Source organism: Monodelphis domestica, chromosome 2 (genome assembly GCF_027887165.1).
Source record: "Monodelphis domestica isolate mMonDom1 chromosome 2, mMonDom1.pri, whole genome shotgun sequence".
Taxonomy (NCBI): Eukaryota; Metazoa; Chordata; class Mammalia; order Didelphimorphia; family Didelphidae; genus Monodelphis; species Monodelphis domestica.
In genome coordinates, this window is record NC_077228.1 from 402,265,514 (window position 1) to 402,284,688 (window position 19,175).

Consider the following 19,175-nt stretch of genomic DNA (forward strand, 5'->3'; position numbering starts at 1 on the left):
AGATAACACAATTTGTTCAGTCATTTCTCAATGGATGGATATCCCCTCATTTTCCAATTTTTTAACACCACAAAGGCTATAAATATTTTTGTAAAAGTATTTTTCCTTGTTATCTCTTTGGGCTACAAACCCAGCAGTCCTATGGCTGGATCAAAGGTCAGGCATTCATTTAAAGCCTTTTGTATATAATTCCAAATTGCCTTCCAGAATGGTTGGATTAATTTATAACTCGACCAGCAGTGTATTAATGTCCAAATTTTCCACACACCCCCCAACACTTATCACTTTCCTTTCTGGATCTTCTTGATGTAGTGTAGGTTTTCTGGCATCTTTCTGCAACAGTTCGTTCTATGGATTTAGGAGTTAGCAAGCTTCTTCCCTGAAGATCTTTCTCAAACAAAAAATTTCAAAATCTTGGATTTTTATTAAAATACAATCCCCCCTGATGTGGGTGTTAAAAAAAATCCAGTTCAGCTCAGGATGCATTGTTGAGTTATGGGGGTGTATGAGTCAATTATTAAAAGAATTGAAAAAACCAACAAAAACAAAACAAAAAATGTAGATAAAGGAAGAAAAAAATGGAAGAAAGTTAAACTTTTAGGGAAAAAAATTCAAAATCAGAATCAAAATACCAAAATCTATGTATATAAAATGTTGAGTAAGCAAGAATAAATTCATAAGAGGCCCTTGTACAAGTCCAATTTAAAGTAATTTCTATCCTACAAGTCTGTAGGACAGAATTCAGTAATATTTCACTTACCCATTTTCAGCCAAGACTACAGGAAGTTGCCATATTATAAGAAGGAAAGGAACTAGAATTCTATTTTGATAGGGAAGCATCATTCCTTGGTCTGATTTTTGTCATTCTCAGGGATATGAGGAGCCAGGATGATAGTCAAATTTTGGTACTTGTCTGAGTACTTCACAAAGAGTGTAGATACAAGGAAGTCCTACAACTTAAGATATGTCAAGTGTCACAACCTCGAGTCTCACACTAGTTTTTCCTGTGTGCTCTTTTTGGCACTATTCAGGTTAAGTCTGTGATCCTTCTTTTTATCTCTTTTTTTGGAATCAGACACAAACTTTAATCACAGTACCATAATATTTTATCAATTAATGGCAGGTTCCCATAGTTTAAAACTTTTGAGTATTCATTGATATAATAGCAAGTATATATATATATATATATATATATATATATATATATACATATAAAACATATATTACTGCAGAAAGAAAAACATTTAATTGTATGTACCTTTAGTACAAGAAATGAGGAAAAGGGAAAAAAATCAAATATTATAATCAAAAGAAAAGAAAAGCAATAAAAATAATAAGGGGAAAAATCAGGAATTTAATGTGTTCTCAAAAAAACGGTATCCACTTGTCAAGGGATTATTATCTCTGATTTATGTGATAGGATAGAGTCAATCAGTCTCAACAGAAGATGTTCTCTTTACATGTGAGCAATGAATCCAAGAGTCCTTCTCTCCAACCTTTATAGATGTTGGAGTAGTTAAAAATATTTGGAATGGTCCTTCCCCGGAAGGATGAGTTGCTCCAGTACACTGGAAATTCTTAATATACACCTTGTTTCCTGGATTCAGGTCATAAAGTGAAAAGTCTAGTGGTCCACCTTGTACTGTAGCTCCGGATTCATGAAGTTCACAGTTTGTGCTGTAATTCCTATATATAGGAAGCAATAGTAGTATCTCCTCCTAATAGTGATGTATATGCAGGGCAGAAAGGCTTAGCCTGTATAGGTGGATGTCCAAAAAGCATCTCAAATGGTGAGATGTATAGGTCTCTTCTAGGCCTGCTTCTAAGATAAAATAGGGCTAGAGGGAGAATTTCAGGCCATTTTAAATGGGTCTCAGTGTATAATTTGCCCATCATTGTTTTAAGTTCTTTATTCATCCTTTCAACTTGGCCTGAGCTCTGGGGATGATATGGAACATGGAATTTGGGAGTAATCCCCAAGCAAGAATATATTTGATTTAAGACAGAATCAGTAAAATGACTTCCTCTATCTGAATCAATATGTGCTGGCAGGCCAAAGCGAGGAATAATTTCTTTTAAAAGCACCTTAGAAACAAAAGCCTCTGTGGCTCAGATTGTAGGAAATGCTTCCAGCCATCTGGTCAGTTGTTCTACTATGACTAGACAAAATTTATAATGTCCAGCCTTTGGCATTGTTATGAAATCTATCTGTAGGTGCTCAAAAGCTGTATAAGCCAGAGGACACCCACCGAAAGCTTTGCCACAAAAGGCATGTTGGCTATATGCCTGGAAGGTAGAGCAGGCTGAACACACTTTAGAGGGCCCTAGATGTTCTCTGCCTAACTTTTGGGTTTTTCTTACATTGAAAATTATTTCACTCTGTCTCCTTTTTGGTTCTTTCACTCCTATATTCATTTTGTGGTGATATTTTAATATTGGTCAGAGAGTATTCTTGTGGTGATATGGAGGAGCTTTGGTTCACTATAACATCTTCTCTTGCTTTGATTTTTAAAGACTATGCCTATGGATTGCAAGGTCTTCCATTACAGAAAGTCTGATTATGGTACCAGTATTACACTATATCTGTTTTCCAAAGACTATATGGAAACCATGTGTACTTGTTGATGAATTCTTTAGCTCTAGTAATCCATGAAAGGAGAAACAATTGAGCACTCAGTCCTTTCTATCCCATTCCAATTCCAAAATGACTGTGGCAAAACAATGGAAAGGGAGAACATAGGATGCTCTGAATCACAATTGTCTTTAGATAATAAACACTTAGTGTAATAAGGGAATTATTTGTATGGTAAATGATAACTAAAGATCAGGCTATTAATCTTCTTCCTTTTTCCCCTTCCCCCCTCCCTCCCTTCTTCCCTCCCTTCACCCTCCTTCTTCTGTTGGTCTTTAAATCAACTCAATTTCTCTCTTCCACATTAATTACCAAGGCTCTAATTGTTAGATAGGTCCCCCTGTGCTCCGAGAAGCCTTAGAATGCTCAGTGTCCACAACCTGGTAAAACTGTCTTGGAAGATGAGCTAAAGCAGGTTAAGGGTAACTAATAAGTTAAGGCACATGCCTACCTACCACCAAGCATCTGAAGACTTCCCCTAGAGGAATGAGCTGATAAGAACAATTTGTTCCAATGGCCATGAAAGTAGTTGACATAGGGTACTATGGAATACCTAGATAGCTTAGTCATATATCAAAGATGCCAAGGCCATCCACTACATCCTTGGTCACCCCTGATCATACTGACATTTGTCTTTCCACTGGACTTCGATGACTCTGGAAAAAGAGAGCAAGGTTGAGGATTTTGTGTAATTCTGCTTCACTTAAATCCAAGTTGAGTTAAGCACAGATTAAAATATCACCTGATGATGATGGCACTGATCCTCTTCAAAAATGAAGGACAGACTTTTATAGGAACTAATGATTTGTTTTGGCTTGTCTCTCTACAAGAAGATCACAAATCCATGGAAATTTTAAAGTGTAGCCAAACCTGTATACAGAATGTCCATGTGGAGAATATAGAGCCATACTATAAGAAACTTGGCAAATTTTCTCAGATGATGATTTTGATTAAATAAAATATAAACATAGATGAATATAGGAAACTTAAATGCATTTAATGTTTAATGATAAAGAAGTACCTAAGATTTGAAAATTAAATTTGGAAGATTGACATGAAGGGAAAAATAGGGATAACCAAAAAAAGGTAGTTTCAGATTATTCTAATATAAATAAGGTCAGCAATATGGAACCATGCCCATGTTACAAGGGAATCACTTTAAAAGACTGATATATATTAATTTAAGGTCGCCAAGGAATCAGCTATGTAATTCCTAATTGAAAAACTCAAGTCAGCCGTCAGCCTTTTTTGGAGTTTAATTACAATAGGAGCAAGAAAGGAATTAGAGATAGAGAGAAAAAGGGAGAGAAGGGAATAGGGCTTAAATACCCCTTCTGTTTAGGCTGGGCCAAAAGGCCCAAGCCCTTAGATAGCTGGGGCAAAGAAAAGAGATCAGTCCCTATTACTCACGTGTCCAAAATGGAGAAACAGTCTCAGAGGCCCCTACCTTCAGCTTCCTTCAGAGCAAGCTTCCTCAGAGCCCAGGAACCACACCGACCAAAAACTCCACCCCCACTCTCTCCAGACCCTCCTATCTTTAAGGACACCATCCAAGTTGCCTCCCCTCAGTCCTCACATCTACCAATCACTCTTCATCAATTTCCCTGTCAATGGAGGCTCTTGCTTAACCCAGGACCGCCCAGAGGTTTCTGGCTTTTGCACATGTCTGTTGAAGGTCATATTTTCAAATGATTAAATCTATACTCCTTTGCTACAGCCCTTTCTAAATCCTGTTAACTTGAGTATGGTAGAGATTGGAATAATTAAATTTTGATCTAGGCTGCAGCCCTTACTCAATCCTATTAGGACTGAATAGGGTGGAGATTTATTCCAAGTATCTCCATTGTATCAATTCTAAAATCAATCAAGACTCAAAGAAATTCCTGTTCTATGCTTAAGCATAGGTCAAAGTCCTTTCCATTGTTCAGCAAAGGGTTTCTGTCCTAAAGTAATCTTAAGAAGGGAAGAGAAGGAACCTCCCATGCCAATGGAGTTCCCATTCCAATAGACTATCAGTAAGAAATTTTCCAAGTATGAAATATCCCAATGGTGAAATTTCCAACATTTATAAGTCTAAGGAAATTTGAGGTTTACACCCAGGAGCAGCTGGGTAGCCCATTTAATTGAGAGCCAGGCCTAGAGATGGGAGGTCTTGGGTTCAAATCTGGCCTAAGACACTTTCCAGCTATGTGACCCTAGGCAAGTCACTTAACCCTTATTGCCTAACCCTTACCATTCTTCTGCCTTGGAATCAATACATGATATTGATTCGGAATCAATACATGATATTGATTCCAAGATAGAAGATATGGGTCTAAAAAAATATGAAACCATGCCCAATGAGCCCTAAAAGTATGCATATCCTTTAACCCAACAATAGTAGTGCTGGGTCTGTATCCCAAAGAGATCAGAGATAGGGGAAAAGGACCTACTTATACAAAAATATTTTAGAAACTCTTTTTGTAGTTGTAAAGAATGGGAATCTGAACAGATATCTATCAATTGGGGAATAGCTAAACAAGTTGTGGTAATATGGTTTCAATGTGTAAGGAGTCTCAAGATGGTGGACCTTTCCAGAGACTGGTGCCTCACACAGCCTTTTCACTCACCATATGTCAGTCCAGTCAGCAGATCCTTCTGCCCCTCCTCACCAGTCTCAACTTGAAAGCATGAAGAATTCCTCCCATCTCCACTTCCAAAAATGAAGAATTCCTCTCACAGGAGGTTCCATTCCAAATGTCTCCAAGTAGAACTCCCAGAAGAACTCAGTTCAGTCCCTTGTCTATTTCTTTTAAGGACTCTTTTTCTTGCATCACTTCCCCTAATTCCACTTCTACAATCACCTGCAATCTCTGCTCTAGGGGTGCCCAGAAGGCAGTTAGTTGATTCTGATTTGTTACTCAAAATCACAAGTGGGTCACAGACCTCCTACTTCATGATTAAGTGGGATATTTGCACTTTTGGTGATTGGATCTAAATGGGGAGATCTTTGTATCTGACATTTAAGTATCATGTTTGCACTTTTTGTGATTGAATCTAAAAATAGGCAGGTCTCCATACTTTACTTTTAAGTAGGGCATTTACACTTATGGGGATTAAAATCTAAAAATAAACATGAGTTACAATTTAAATCTTCCCAATCAGGGAAGAGCTAAGTACCTTCATTGTTACAATCAGGGAGAGCCAAATCCAGTCTTAACAAATGGAATACTATTGCACCATAAGAAATGATAAACAGGATGAATTTTTTTAAACCTGGAAAGACATATCAACTGAAGCCAAGTGAAGTGAGCAGAACCAGGAAACAGTGTACATAGAAACAGAAATGTTATTCAATGATCACCTGTGAAAAATTAAACTATTATCAGCAAGTCAGAGTTCCAAGATAACTCCAAGGGACTCAATGAAAAATGCTATCCACAGTCAAAAAGGGAACTGTCAGGGACTGATTGCAGATAAAAGCATTTTTTACTCCATTTCCTTCTTGAGTTTTTTGGTAAACCCTTACCTTCTTTAGAATTGATAGAAGCAATATATATATATATATATATATATATATATATATATATATATATATATGTTCTATATATATATATATGTTCCAAGGCAGAAGAGTGCCTAGCCCTTACCACTCTTCTGCCTTGGAACAAATATTTAATATTCATTAAATAGAGAACATGAAAAGACTTCCAGAGACCTCAATCTAAATGCTCACTCAGATAATATATACCTGCATGACTCTTTGCAACTTATTTAATTTCTCTGAACTTTAGTTTCCTCATCTCCAAAGTGGAGTTAATAATGATCACACCATTTGACTCAGGACCAAGGGGAAGAAATTGCTTTCCAAAACTCAAAGTGTTATATTCATTTGATTTATTATTTGTAGGGCTAAATTATTAGTTATTTTATCTTTAATTGTGGAATGAAAATAATTTATAAGTTATAATCATGGGGGCATAACTAGCAACATTGCACTTTAAAATATTTTTAAATAATTTCTAAATGAAGTGGCCTCATTATCTTCTAACAAGACCAGTTATCTTCCTCCTCTAAGGTCTACTTTTTCTGCGATATTTCCTAATAACGTTGTCTAAAAGAACTTCATTATCAGACTTGGATATTTAGACTTGTTTGCATTATAAGATGCATATAAGATGACCATTGGTATGTATTCAAATTATTGGAACTGAAGATTAATTTGAACAATAATCTCTAAATTAGAAAATGAAAAACAGAAATTACCACAGTAGTGTTACTTATTCAATTATTATGAACCGTGCAGTCATTAGAATCTCTTTTTTTAAAAAGGGAAGATAGAAAAAGAAAGATGCTAGTGATCTCCAACCAAGAAAATTATGTGCAGATTGCAAGATACATGATGGGAGCTATGTAATATAAAACAAGAAAAGAACAACTATATTGTTCAGATACAAATTAATATGAACTTAAGGTAATGCATGCTACCTAACTAATGTTCTTATAATTAAAGAAAAACCTAGCTGACTGAACTTAAATTTTTTAAAAATCAAAAGTAAGGAAGGCATAAACAAGATACTGGGTATGGGATTTTCAGAGGTTTATTAGGATTATTACAAGAATTAAGCACATAAAACTATGAAAATCAAAGGTAAAGAATGAAAGGGATATCAAAGAAACACTAGACTAAATAAAAAGATATTTACCAAATGCAAAAGAGAACAACAGTGACTCTGATGGAGAATGAATAAGGATGGGGATGTTGATTTAATGAAACGTGGGAACAGGCACACAGAACTAGATGAATTGCTCCCATCATTAAGTATTTAGCATTTATCTGTGGCATTATTGATAGTCTGCCATGGGTGAAACTGATTCATTATTTGGGAATTTGGGCCTTGCAATTAGTTCCTTGCCCCTCTGTGGCAGTGAATTTCACAGACTGATTTTATAGCCAAGCCAAGACAGTATTTCTTTTTTGCCTGGTTATAACTAGGGTGACCTATCACTAGAATTATATATATAATATTGGACAGAGGTCAAAAAGAGCATTCCTTGAGTGGAATGATGTGTTGTGATTTTTGTAGTTGCTTTGTAGGAGTGTAGCTATTTGATTAAATCTCAATAATTAACTATTTAGAATATTTTTGCACTGATAAATAAACTTTTAGGTTTCATAGTCTTTTGAAAAAACATTAGTTTGGACTTCCTGAATTTTACCTCTATATTTTATGCAGAATAGGCATCTCATTAAAAAAAATGTTAAATGGATGAATGAATGACTTTCAACATGTATTTTATTTATTACTCAAATAGAAGTTAAATGCTAGGGATTGGAAGGCATAGACCATAGTATCTAGTATCAGAGGACCTAAGTTCAAATTCTAACTATGCTAGTAGAACTATGTGAACTTAATTATTAAATTCATTTATTTTTAAAAGGTAGTGTAGTATTATAAAAAAGATGAGAAGATGACCTGACTTCTAGAGATCTAAGTCTGAATCCTCATTCAGACACTTGATACCTGCATTATTCTTGCCATCAATTTCCTCATCTCTAACAACCAAATAATAATTTCACTACTTGCCTTAAGACTGGTATGAAAGAAAAAAAACTAACATAAAGAAAATTCATTTCAAAATAGAATGCTATATTAATGTAACTCATTATCAGATCTCTGGGCTACTGTTTCTTTATAAATCTTTTAAAATCATATAAATCCTATGATCTCGATTCAAGTCCTGCCTTTGCTATTAAATGGCCATTTTATTTTCAAAAAATCACTTCATTTTTTCCCCTCTCTTAAAAAGCAAGTCTTATTCCTGTGGCTCATTTAATAATTCAAAGAATGTTTATTAAGCATCTACTCTATGTAAAACACAATACTAAGCCCAGAATACACAAGGGGCAGAATTCCTGCCCTCAGGATCACATAATGTGTAGAAGCAACTTTGTGTTCTCAAAGTCCATGCTCCGGAAGGTTCTAGCAACCTGAAAAAAGTATTGCAAATGGACTCAAAAACCAGATGGATTACCTCAGTATGAGCTCAACAATCTAGTCTATGTCTATTGTAGAAAGAATAGTTTAGCCCAGCGGTTCTCAACCTCTCAATTTGTAGCAATGAGAATACATAATGCATATCAGGTATTTACATTCCGAATCATAACTGTAGCAAAATTGCAGTTTTGAAGTAGCCACCAAAATAATTTTTTGGTTTGGGGTCACTGCAACATGAGGAACTGTATTGCCGGATCACAGCATTAGAAAGGTTGAGAACCACTGGTTTAGCCAAATGAGTTCCTCACTAGTCATCAGTTAAGGTTAGCCAAATAGGTGATCTTCCTTCGTTCCCCACCAGAAATCCATAAGTGATATAGAGGGTTATATAAGTGGAGAGGCTATATCTTCTCTACATTCATCATCAAGTCATGGGCTTTTCAAAGTATGAAGGTAAGTGAAAATTGGCGGAAAACTGTTAGGAAAGAAAATGAGATTAATGATTTAAAGAAATGACTGAATGGATGAATATGTTTTTTATTTACCAGTGTTAAGTTTAAGACACAAATACCAAAGAAAGTCTCTACCCTGAAGGAGTTTACTTTCTATTAGAAAAGTTAGTCACTAAACAAACTGAGGCTGTGGCCAGGGAAAGATTGGTTTTGCTTTTAAAGTGCCAGAGATGGAACCATATGATATTAAACTATTCTAATGAAAGCACATGATTTTCAATTGCTTATTTGGGTTGATGCTTTAGGATTTGGTTTTATAAGATTACTCACAAAAATGAACAATATGGAAAAATAAATAAATTAAATTAAGTTAAATAAAGGGAAAAAATAAAAGTACTCTAAACCCTTCAAAGCAAAGACACTAAATGGTTATGGAATATTATTGAGCCTGTCTCTTCAATCCATGTTTTGGAGAAAGGATTGCCATAATTCAAGAGAAGAAATCTTGCTATTTTAAGAAATAGAAAGAGTAGTTTCCCTGTAGTCAAACACAATGTTATTCCTATATGACACTGTACCATTATGAAACTGTATACAATTCCAAATGTAGCTTTAGAATTCCATTTGGAGTCTGGCCAAAGTATAGCATTTGACTTCACATGTGCTCAAATGATCTCCCAGATGTGCTATTATAGCACTCTTATATCCTATAGAGTTTTCTTAGTGCCTCTGAAACCTTTCTGGCAGCCTAGATTTCCTGGTAAGGGCAACTCCAAAAAAGCTATCTTTTGTATGGTAGCTTCTTTTCCCAAATCCAATTCAGTTCGATTCAACATTTCAGTGACATGCAAAGATAAAAACTAATATAGTCACTGCTTTCAAGGGATTTACCAGGTAACAGAGGAATACAACATATTTACCCCCAAACATATGATACAAAAGGAATATGATAAAAGCAAAAGAGAGGTACCAAGTACTAAAAAATGATGGGGGGGGGATTTGGTTGGTGGGAATCAGGAGAGATTTGATAGAAACATGGAAACTTTTCTTGATTGAGAAAAATAATTTTTTCTCACCTCTCTTAAGTAGACCACTTCAAATAAGCAGAAAAGTAAATTACTAAAATTACTTTGTAGTCAAATATTTAACCAATAAACCATATATTATCTATAATTCATAATGTTGTAGATAGGTTTTTAAAATACACATATCTACAAGATTTATTTTTTACCTTCTGTCTTAAAATTGGTACTGTGTATTGGTTCCAAGGGAGAAGAGTAATGAGCTAGGCAATGGTAACCTGCTTAAGGGTCACCCAGCTAGGAAATGTCTGAGATCAAATTTGAACTAAGGACCTCCCATCTCCAGGCTTGGCTCTCAATCCACTGAATCACCTAGCTGCCACCTCATCTACAAGATATTACCAGTTTCCCAAAATCTTCCACATGTTTTCCAGTGCTATAGGAACATTATATGAGATTGGCATTATTATCATTTTTAATCATACCATTGTTAGCTGGTGAATGATAAAATGACACAATTAAGCCTAAATTGTGATTACATTCTTAACAATATTGCCACTTTACCTGGTAAATTAAGTGTTTTTCATCTCTGACATGCTGTTTCTTTAAAATTCTTAATCTGTGGATTCTTTCTAATTTCCTTGGCACTATAAATTTCAAAAATATAGAAGAGAAGTAATAGTAGAGAGGCCAAACATTCTTGAGTGAGTCAATGTCCAATACAGCATCCATCACCAACTCCCTTTTTCTCTCCTCAGGAAAGGACACTGATCATTCATTAATAAAATTTAAGTCTCAGTCAGTAAAATGTCTCAAATATCAATAGGTGTGCATCTTAAGTTGTTTTTCTCCCTTTGCAGAGAAGAGGATGAAAATACTGTATTTCTAAAAACCTATGTGATATCTTTTGTGTGAGGTAATAGAATTGGTCATTCTTCTGTTTGACCTTCAAAGGCCATAATAACCATCATAACCTAATCCCCTCCAATCTTTCCATTCTTCTTACATTTTAGACCTCTCCAAGTATTCTTCTATCTAATGACACTGACCACTTTGCTGTTCCACAAATGGTTTATCTCCCCACTGGAGGTATTTTTACTGACTGTTTTCCATGCTTGGAAATCTCTCTCCATGACTACCTCCAGGTTCCCTGGCTTCTTTTAGGGAATTTCTAAGCCCAGAGAGCCTAAGATCCTCCAGGAGAGCATTTCTTTCCACTCAAGTCCATTTGACTTGGTGCCAATAAAACAAGAGGCAAAGGCAAGGGAAGGGATAGGAAGTTTAATTAGCATCAGCTGAGAAGAAGTTGCCAGGTGTCTAATAACTCCACAGAATAAAGGGAGCAATACACATATTTGCTGAGCTGTAGGAAAGGCTGCAAAGGAATCTATCAGCTGAGGTTGCTCAACCCCTTTCCTCATTTAGGAGGTTGAATTGAAAGGACACAATGTCAGACAATTTGAAATATGAGGTTCATGGAGGAAATTTGGTATCACTCAAGATTTGGTCTGTCCTGGTAGGGGTGTTTCCCTGGTAGTTAATATCATAAGACCTTCAGAATGTCTAACTGGGAGGGAAGGTCTAAAATCCTGGAGCCTCTTTTAGAGGCAGAATCAAACTAAGAATCACTCTGTTTACAGTCTTGTAGGCTACATTTCTTTGACCTCTAAGATTACTATTTCTGGGGAGATGTTTTCCTCCAAAAACACAGGTTTTGTCCATTTCTCAATACTTCCTATAAGTCTTAATTAAAATCCCACTTAGTACAAGAAAACCTTTCTTAGACTTCCTTAATCTTAAAGTTTTCTTCCTTATATTATCACAGTTGATCTTATAGGGCAGCTAGTAAGGTGATACAGTGGATAGAATACTGGGTTTGGAGTCAGAAAGACCTGAGTTTCAAATTTAGCTTCACATTTAATTCTCTGTGACCCTGGGAAAGTCACTGACCTCTGTTAGCTACAGTAATAATAGCCCTTACCTCCCAGGGCTGGTGTGAGGATCAAATAAAATAATAATGATAAAGCTCTTAAAACAGTGCCTGGCACAGAGTAAGTGCTAAAATATTAGTTATTAATATAAATATAAATATGTAATATATAAAAATATATAATATATAATAAATATATAAAATTTATTAATAGTTATTTGAATTGTTGTCTTCACCAAATGCCTAGTCTTTAACACACTTCAGCCTTGAAACTGATACTTAGTATTGATTCTTAGACATAAATATAAGGGTCTTTAAAATAATAATAATGCATAATTCCCCAAATGAAGTCTAGGCAACACTCAATTGTAATCAGTTATAGGCCCAATTTACTGCCCATCTACAATACTATCTAAAAAATAGATAAGTAGGTAGTCTCTCTCTCTCTCTCTCTCTCTCTCTCTCTCTCTCTCTCTCTCTCTCTCTCTCTCTCTCTCTCTTCTCTTTCTCTCTCTCTCTCTTTCACACACACACACACACACACACACACACACACACACACATACACATACATATAATCCAGCATGCTAAAGGAGTATTGTGATAGATTGCCCATACAACTGAATGTCATAATGTTAACATTCTCTTTATCCCTTTCATTTTTCCTGTGTGCATTGTATTGTCCATCTGTTTTGTAAGGTCATTAATTGCATTCTGGAGTTTCTATAGTATTCCAAAGTTTGAGTCAATCAACAAAGTGTGATCCCAAAAACAGAATATTTAGAGGACTTTACCACCTTTGGGAATCCCTCTTCCATTTTAATTCTGTAGAGTACACTGTTCATAAATGAATGAACAAAATTACCAAATGCTTTCTCTGTACAAAATGGTAACATCTATGATGAGCATATAGCTTCCAAATATCTGTTCTGCTTTTATATTGATAATCATAAAATTACAGGAAAAAGTTTACTCTTTCATTATATCTATCAAGCAATCTTAACATCTGAATAGAAAATAAATTATTAGAGGAGAGCCTTTGGGGTATTTTTTGTCCAACCTAATCAAATCCTATTTTAAAGAAATGTTAAAAATTGAACATATTTTGATCTTGTATTCATAACACCTTATAATATATTAAGTGACTGAAAAGATATTCTATTTTATAATATAATTTGTGGAAACATACCTATTTCACTCTTATATTTTTACCAAGCATACCAAATAAGTATGAGAATATGTGATCATTCTAAAACAAATTTACTGAAGCCATTTTACATTTTTCTTTTTTATGGGCTTACATGGCTAAAAAATTATCATTTACTATTGATGAGTCTCTATTCTTAGCAAAGATTGTCCTCATACAGGAGACATATTACTGGAGCAATATTTGAAGCCCTTCCAGATTGGTAGGAACTGCCAAAGCTTGGAATCATTAAGAATTGCTTTCAGTAGCTCAAGGTCTCCTAAACAAAATGAACTGGTATCAGAGTAGTACTTTTGAAAAATATAAATATGATTAACATTTAATAATTTTAATAACAACAGCTTTTGAATATATAGGAATTGCAATAAAAATGACAAATAATTAGAGGACTTTTGTCACTGGACCAACCCAATAATATAAAATAAAGAAATAAAATTATAATAGGTTTAATAAATTTTTAGCTTTAATGTCAAAAAAATTAAACCAGGAAGTCATTTAAAGAGCTATAAAAAGTAATGGAACCAATTTGGTGAAACAAAGAGTTCTAGGATCTCAAGGGAAAATTTTAAAAAGTAAGAATAAAAAGAGTTCAAATTTTCAAAGTGATCATCAAAATAATTTAATGCTGGTTTTAAAAATAGGAAAATAGGAAAAAATAGGAAAATAGATCAGCAGAATCAACCAAATAAGAAAGAATATCAAACTACTGGATCCAACAACCCAATATTCAATTAACCCAAGGATATGTGTTTACTTGGGGAAGATGATTCTTTTTGACAAGAACTTCTGGGAAAATCAAAAGGTACTTGGTCAGAATTGGATTTAGAACATCATCATATATCATAATCAGCTCAAAATGGATATGTAACCTGACCATTAAAAATCACACATTCAGGGGGAAACTGGGTAGCTCAGTGGATTGAGAGCCAGGCCTAGAGGAGGGAGGTCCTAGGTTTAAATCTGGCTTCAGACACTTCCCAGCTGTGTGACCCTGGGCAAGTCACTTGATCCCCATTGCCTAACCCTTACCACTCTTCTGCTTTGGAGCCAATACACAGTATTAACTCCAAGACAGAAGGTAAGGGTTTAAAAAAAAAAAGAATCACACATTTAAAAAAATAGAAGAAAATTAGATCAGGTTGGTACATTTATCACTTGTCTAGGGGAAGAATTCTTAACCAAATGAGATATTATTTACATGTACTCAAGGTAGACCAACCTCCTCAAAGAAGAGCGGGAAATTTTCCTCTGCACCAAGTCATATTAGGCTTTGATGCTTGCTATTCTCTTCCCATTCAGGAATAAAAAGTAGAATGTCTGGAGTCCAGGATAATGTCTAAGCACAGAATATATTCAAATCTCTTATTGTTCCTTGGAGGAGTCTACCTCTATATCATGATTTAAAACAAAATGTGAACTAGAGTTATGAATTATTAGTATTGAGAATTTCAGATGACAAAACACCCTCTACTACTGTCAACATGTAATTGCTCTAGTACTTATTGGTTTAGAATAGGGATTCTTAAACATAAACTTGCTTTAAAAATTAGACACTCATATATGATGGAGTTTGATAAAATTGATTTCCTTTGTAATCTCATATATATTATTTTATGCATTTAAAAACATTCTGAGAAGGGATCCATAGGTCAAAGCTATCCAAAATGAAATTAAAAGGTTAGAAACTTGATCTAGAGCAGTGATGGTGAACCTTTTAAAGATGGAGTGCTGGGCCCTGCCCCCACCCCACTCCCCAGACCAATTGCTGTGCCCCTCCCCCAATCTAGTGCCAGGTGCACCCCACCTCCTCCTTACCCCAAACAGGGGAAGAGGAAGAACTCCCATTGGGCTATTGGGTGGTGAAGTGAGAAATACCCTCAACTAGTATAGATAGGGGGAGAGGAGTGCTCCCTGCAGATCTTCCACCTGTGAGCCACCCACCTTACTGGTGAGCTCCCATTGGGCTGCTGGACAGATGAGGCCAGGGATGTGAAAAAATGTCATCCATCAGTCAAGGTGGAGGGGGAGAAGGGAGCAGCTCTGCCCAAGTCCCTCTGCTTTTCTAGTAATGAACTCTGGCAGGGGTGGGGGCAGCTCATGTGCCCACAAGAAGTGCTCTGCATGCCATCTTTGGCACCCATGCCCTAGGTTTGCCCTTACAGGCCTAGAGAGTTCCTTGGAGTGGTAAGAGGCTTTTTAAAATTATCATCTGCATCTGGAAACATAAGAAGATTTAAAGTTGTGCCGAGTACTGAATTATTTTAGAATATTTTATCTACCAAATCCCCAAAATGAAAAATATAAAGAAAAAATCAAATTTAAAAGAAGAATCCATTTAAAATTACCCAAGGAAGGATTTAAGTAACACATTCAGGTACAAATTCAACAGGTGTTTATTAAGATTTGATGCTACATTGTCTCTTTTCTCATTGGATGATATTTCACAAAAAAAAAAAACATGTAAGAAAAATGCAAATGGTTGTGTGAAATGTAAGGAGGTTTTCATTACTTACTGGGAAAATAAAAAATGTCTCTGGATTAAGTAGTCTTGGAGCTGTAGTTTAAAGGACTGATAAACATTCAACAGGAGGAATGTAGGGATTTCTGGCAAATAGAACTGGATGAACAAAGGCACCAAAGTGAGAAAGTGCATGACAAGTATGGAGAATGGCAAGTTATTCAGATTGACTTGAGGGTAGAATAGTAAATGGAGAAAGGTACTATAAGAGAAGATCATGAATGCCAGGGAATCTGAAATTTATTCAGGACTTTAAGAACTTAAGGGATTTAGACATAATTTTCTTCTGTAAAGAGTAACTACTCTAAGTGTTGGAACATAATTCCAAGATAATAATATGATCAGTGAACCTGAAACATTTTTTAAAGACTTGACTGGTATCATTAAAAAATATTGTAATTATGGCTGCTAACTAAAGGAGTATAAAAAGTTCAAAGGGTTTCTTAGTCTTCATCCTTTGAATTGCAATGTTTCTATATACTATTGGAGAAATGACATAATATTTAGACTTTATATACCAGTTGTTATCCAAAGACCTCAAAGAACTTTATCACCACTAATAAATTAAACTGCTTTAGTCCCCTGAGAAACCCCTGAGTACAATATAATTCATTCAAGTATCCTTTACCTAATATGGCACTGGTGAGATATTTAGTAATATTTAAAATCCTTTTATGTGTGAGAAGAATTTAGTTTCTCGAGGCAAACATAAAATTCAGTCCCTCTCATTCCAATTTTTTTGAGTGTTGAAAGTACAATGGAAATACATTTATATTTATATAAATGCAAAGCCACACATATGTGTTTAGGGAAAGAAAAAGAAATCATGAGAGAAAAAAGGAAAAGAGAGACAAATGAAATCCAAACATATATCATGGTGCCTTAAAACTCAAAATACCCTCCTTAGAAACTATCACTAAGTTAAACATCAAAATAGCATTCTACTTTATTACATGCAATGATTTTATATTCTATGTTAAATAGATCACATAGACAAAATTAGAATATTTAAGCACTTTGAAATCTTAATGTACTCTTTAAATGGTATTATTGTTAAAGGGTATTTTAAATTTGAAAACAAAGATTATATGTTTATCCTTTTTTAGATATGATTCTGTGTGGTCCTGTGATTGATGTTCATCTCAGGTGGTAATGCTTTTCAGGAGTAGTTACCAATCATTAGTAGCCTCTTATTCAATGTTAATGATTACTTTAATGTGCCACATAATGAGCATTTCCTGCTTAGCAGCTGATAGTGTAATTTTCCTTTTTTTAATTTCATTCCCTTTGTTTCTTTAATTAGCATATTGATTTAAAATTTATCTATAAAATCAAGCTCATTGAGATTGGTTGTCTATGCTTCACCAATGTCTCAGGAGACTTGATTGCTCTATCCATATTTCTCTTTGCTAAATGAAAAGATGATAAAGCTAGATGCAGATGCTGTATATTGAGACTAAAGAATTTATTTAAAACTGCTGGTAACATTGGCTTAAAATATTTTTTTAAAAAAAGGATCACACTGTCTCTTATATGATGCCCAAAACTGCAATGATTTTTGAAAAAAGAAACAACTACAGTTCTTTGGTTTCCATTTAATGGAAAAAGTGAGAAAGCTTAATTGTATATTTGAGTACAGGGTGTCATTTCCAGTACATCTGATCAATAATTCATTGATTGCCTTTGGCCCAAAGTAACATTTGAAAGTAAATTTAGCCAGAAAGACTGTATCCTGCTGGAGCTTCATCATATCCATTAATTATGTTTTTCCTGTGTTTGGATCATTAGGCTACCAAGGTGACAGCAGATGGCGAGCAGACTGGGCAGGATGCTGAGCGAACTAACATGAGAGCAAAGATGCTAAGTGGAATTGTTAAGGAAATTGTCCAGGATGCAGAAGGTATTTGAAGCATCACCCTTTAGTAATCCCTTCTCCAAAAAAGAAGTGTGCAAGTTTTTGTTCATACACACACAGACATGACTATGGCAAATCTCATATCTTACACATAGAAAGTGCTCCACAAATGGTTGACTGAATAAGTAAAATTCCCCTAGTTAAAAAAAAAAATGTCAGATTAGGATTTAAAAGTCTATGTTCTTTTGAATATTTTTATTAAGAAATTCAGGAAAAAATATGTGCAGATTGCCTACAATCCAGAGTTAGGTTAGGGGCAATTGCTAGTGAATTGGTAATTATGAGCATAGAAAGCAATAAATTAAAGGCATTCCTCCAGGAATACTCTAATTCTTGAGGAAAGGCTATTATGGTTAAATAACTAATGGGCACCTTATGCTTTGCTCCTATTTATTTGCAAGGCAATTAAAAAGATTTTAATTTTGGAAAAAAAAGCTAATTTTCTCATTCCATTTGGTATATTCATGCGACATTTTTATTCCTCAAAATGACTTTTAACTGGTTGTTAATGAACATCTGTTGTTTGGAGTTTATATATATCACCCAACCATAAGATGTTGTATTGCTCTGGCCCTCTGTCCTCTTGGCACCTATTAGTCTGGTTGAGATTCAAAGTAGAAAACCAGAAGTCAATTTTGGGCAATATCCAGAATATGTAGCTTTTTTAGAGAGTCAAGAGAATGCTAAGCAAAAGCTGGTTCTAAAATACCAATATTAATTGGAGAAATAATTTTAAACTGGTCTTGATTTTTTTAAATAGATGTCTTTAGAAAGTAAGAATAAAAATCCGTATCTTAGTTGCCATACTCTCAGTACAATAGGGCAGACTGCCCTGGAAGGCAAGGAATTTTAGAAACTTTACCTTAAGAACTGTCAATCATCTAAGGGTTTGTCTCAGAGATGAATTACCTGCATGGACCTCCTCATTATAGAATTATCCTAGTTTTGTCCTGGGGAGAAGCAATGGCTAAACTTTGACACTGAAAGCCTACTACAAAAATGTGAATCTCACATATTTGTCATAATCTTTTTCAAATAATATCTCTTACCTTCCTCAAAGAGAGGAATAACTACAAACTTAATCCAAATAACATTACACCCAAACCAGCATGCTTTATTTATCAATAATAGCTCCAATTTATTTCATGCTTCAAGGACTATTAACTATTTTTTTCACATCAGTGCTCCTAGAAAGGTAGTTCAAGTATTATCACTGACATTTTACAGATGAAGAAACTGAAGCTCAAGGCAATAAAATTACTCGCCTAGGGTCAATTCAATTCAACTAACATTTATTAAGCCTCTACCTACCATGTGTTAGACACTACTTTCATATCTGGTAAGGAATCAAACCCACATCTTCATTCTTCAAGACCATTGCCCTTTCCACTCTTCCATATAACTTTATATTTTCCGTACTATTATGTTTTAATAAAGCCCATTATAAAGCCATTGAATGCTGCTGTAACATCTTTTTGCCTATTGCCCATTTAAAATATTACTCCCATGAAACAAACAATT

At 34.8% G+C, this 19,175-nt stretch overlaps 1 protein-coding gene across 1 annotated transcript in view; it reads left to right on the plus strand.

Moving 5' to 3' along the window:
- Nucleotides 1-19,175, plus strand: part of LAMA2 (laminin subunit alpha 2) — a 923,420-nt gene that overhangs the window by 750,897 nt on the left and 153,348 nt on the right. The window contains exon 35 of the mRNA XM_056818751.1: nt 17,528-17,639. Coding sequence (XP_056674729.1) covers nt 17,528-17,639 — 112 coding nt within the window. The remainder of the gene's footprint in view (nt 1-17,527; nt 17,640-19,175) is intronic.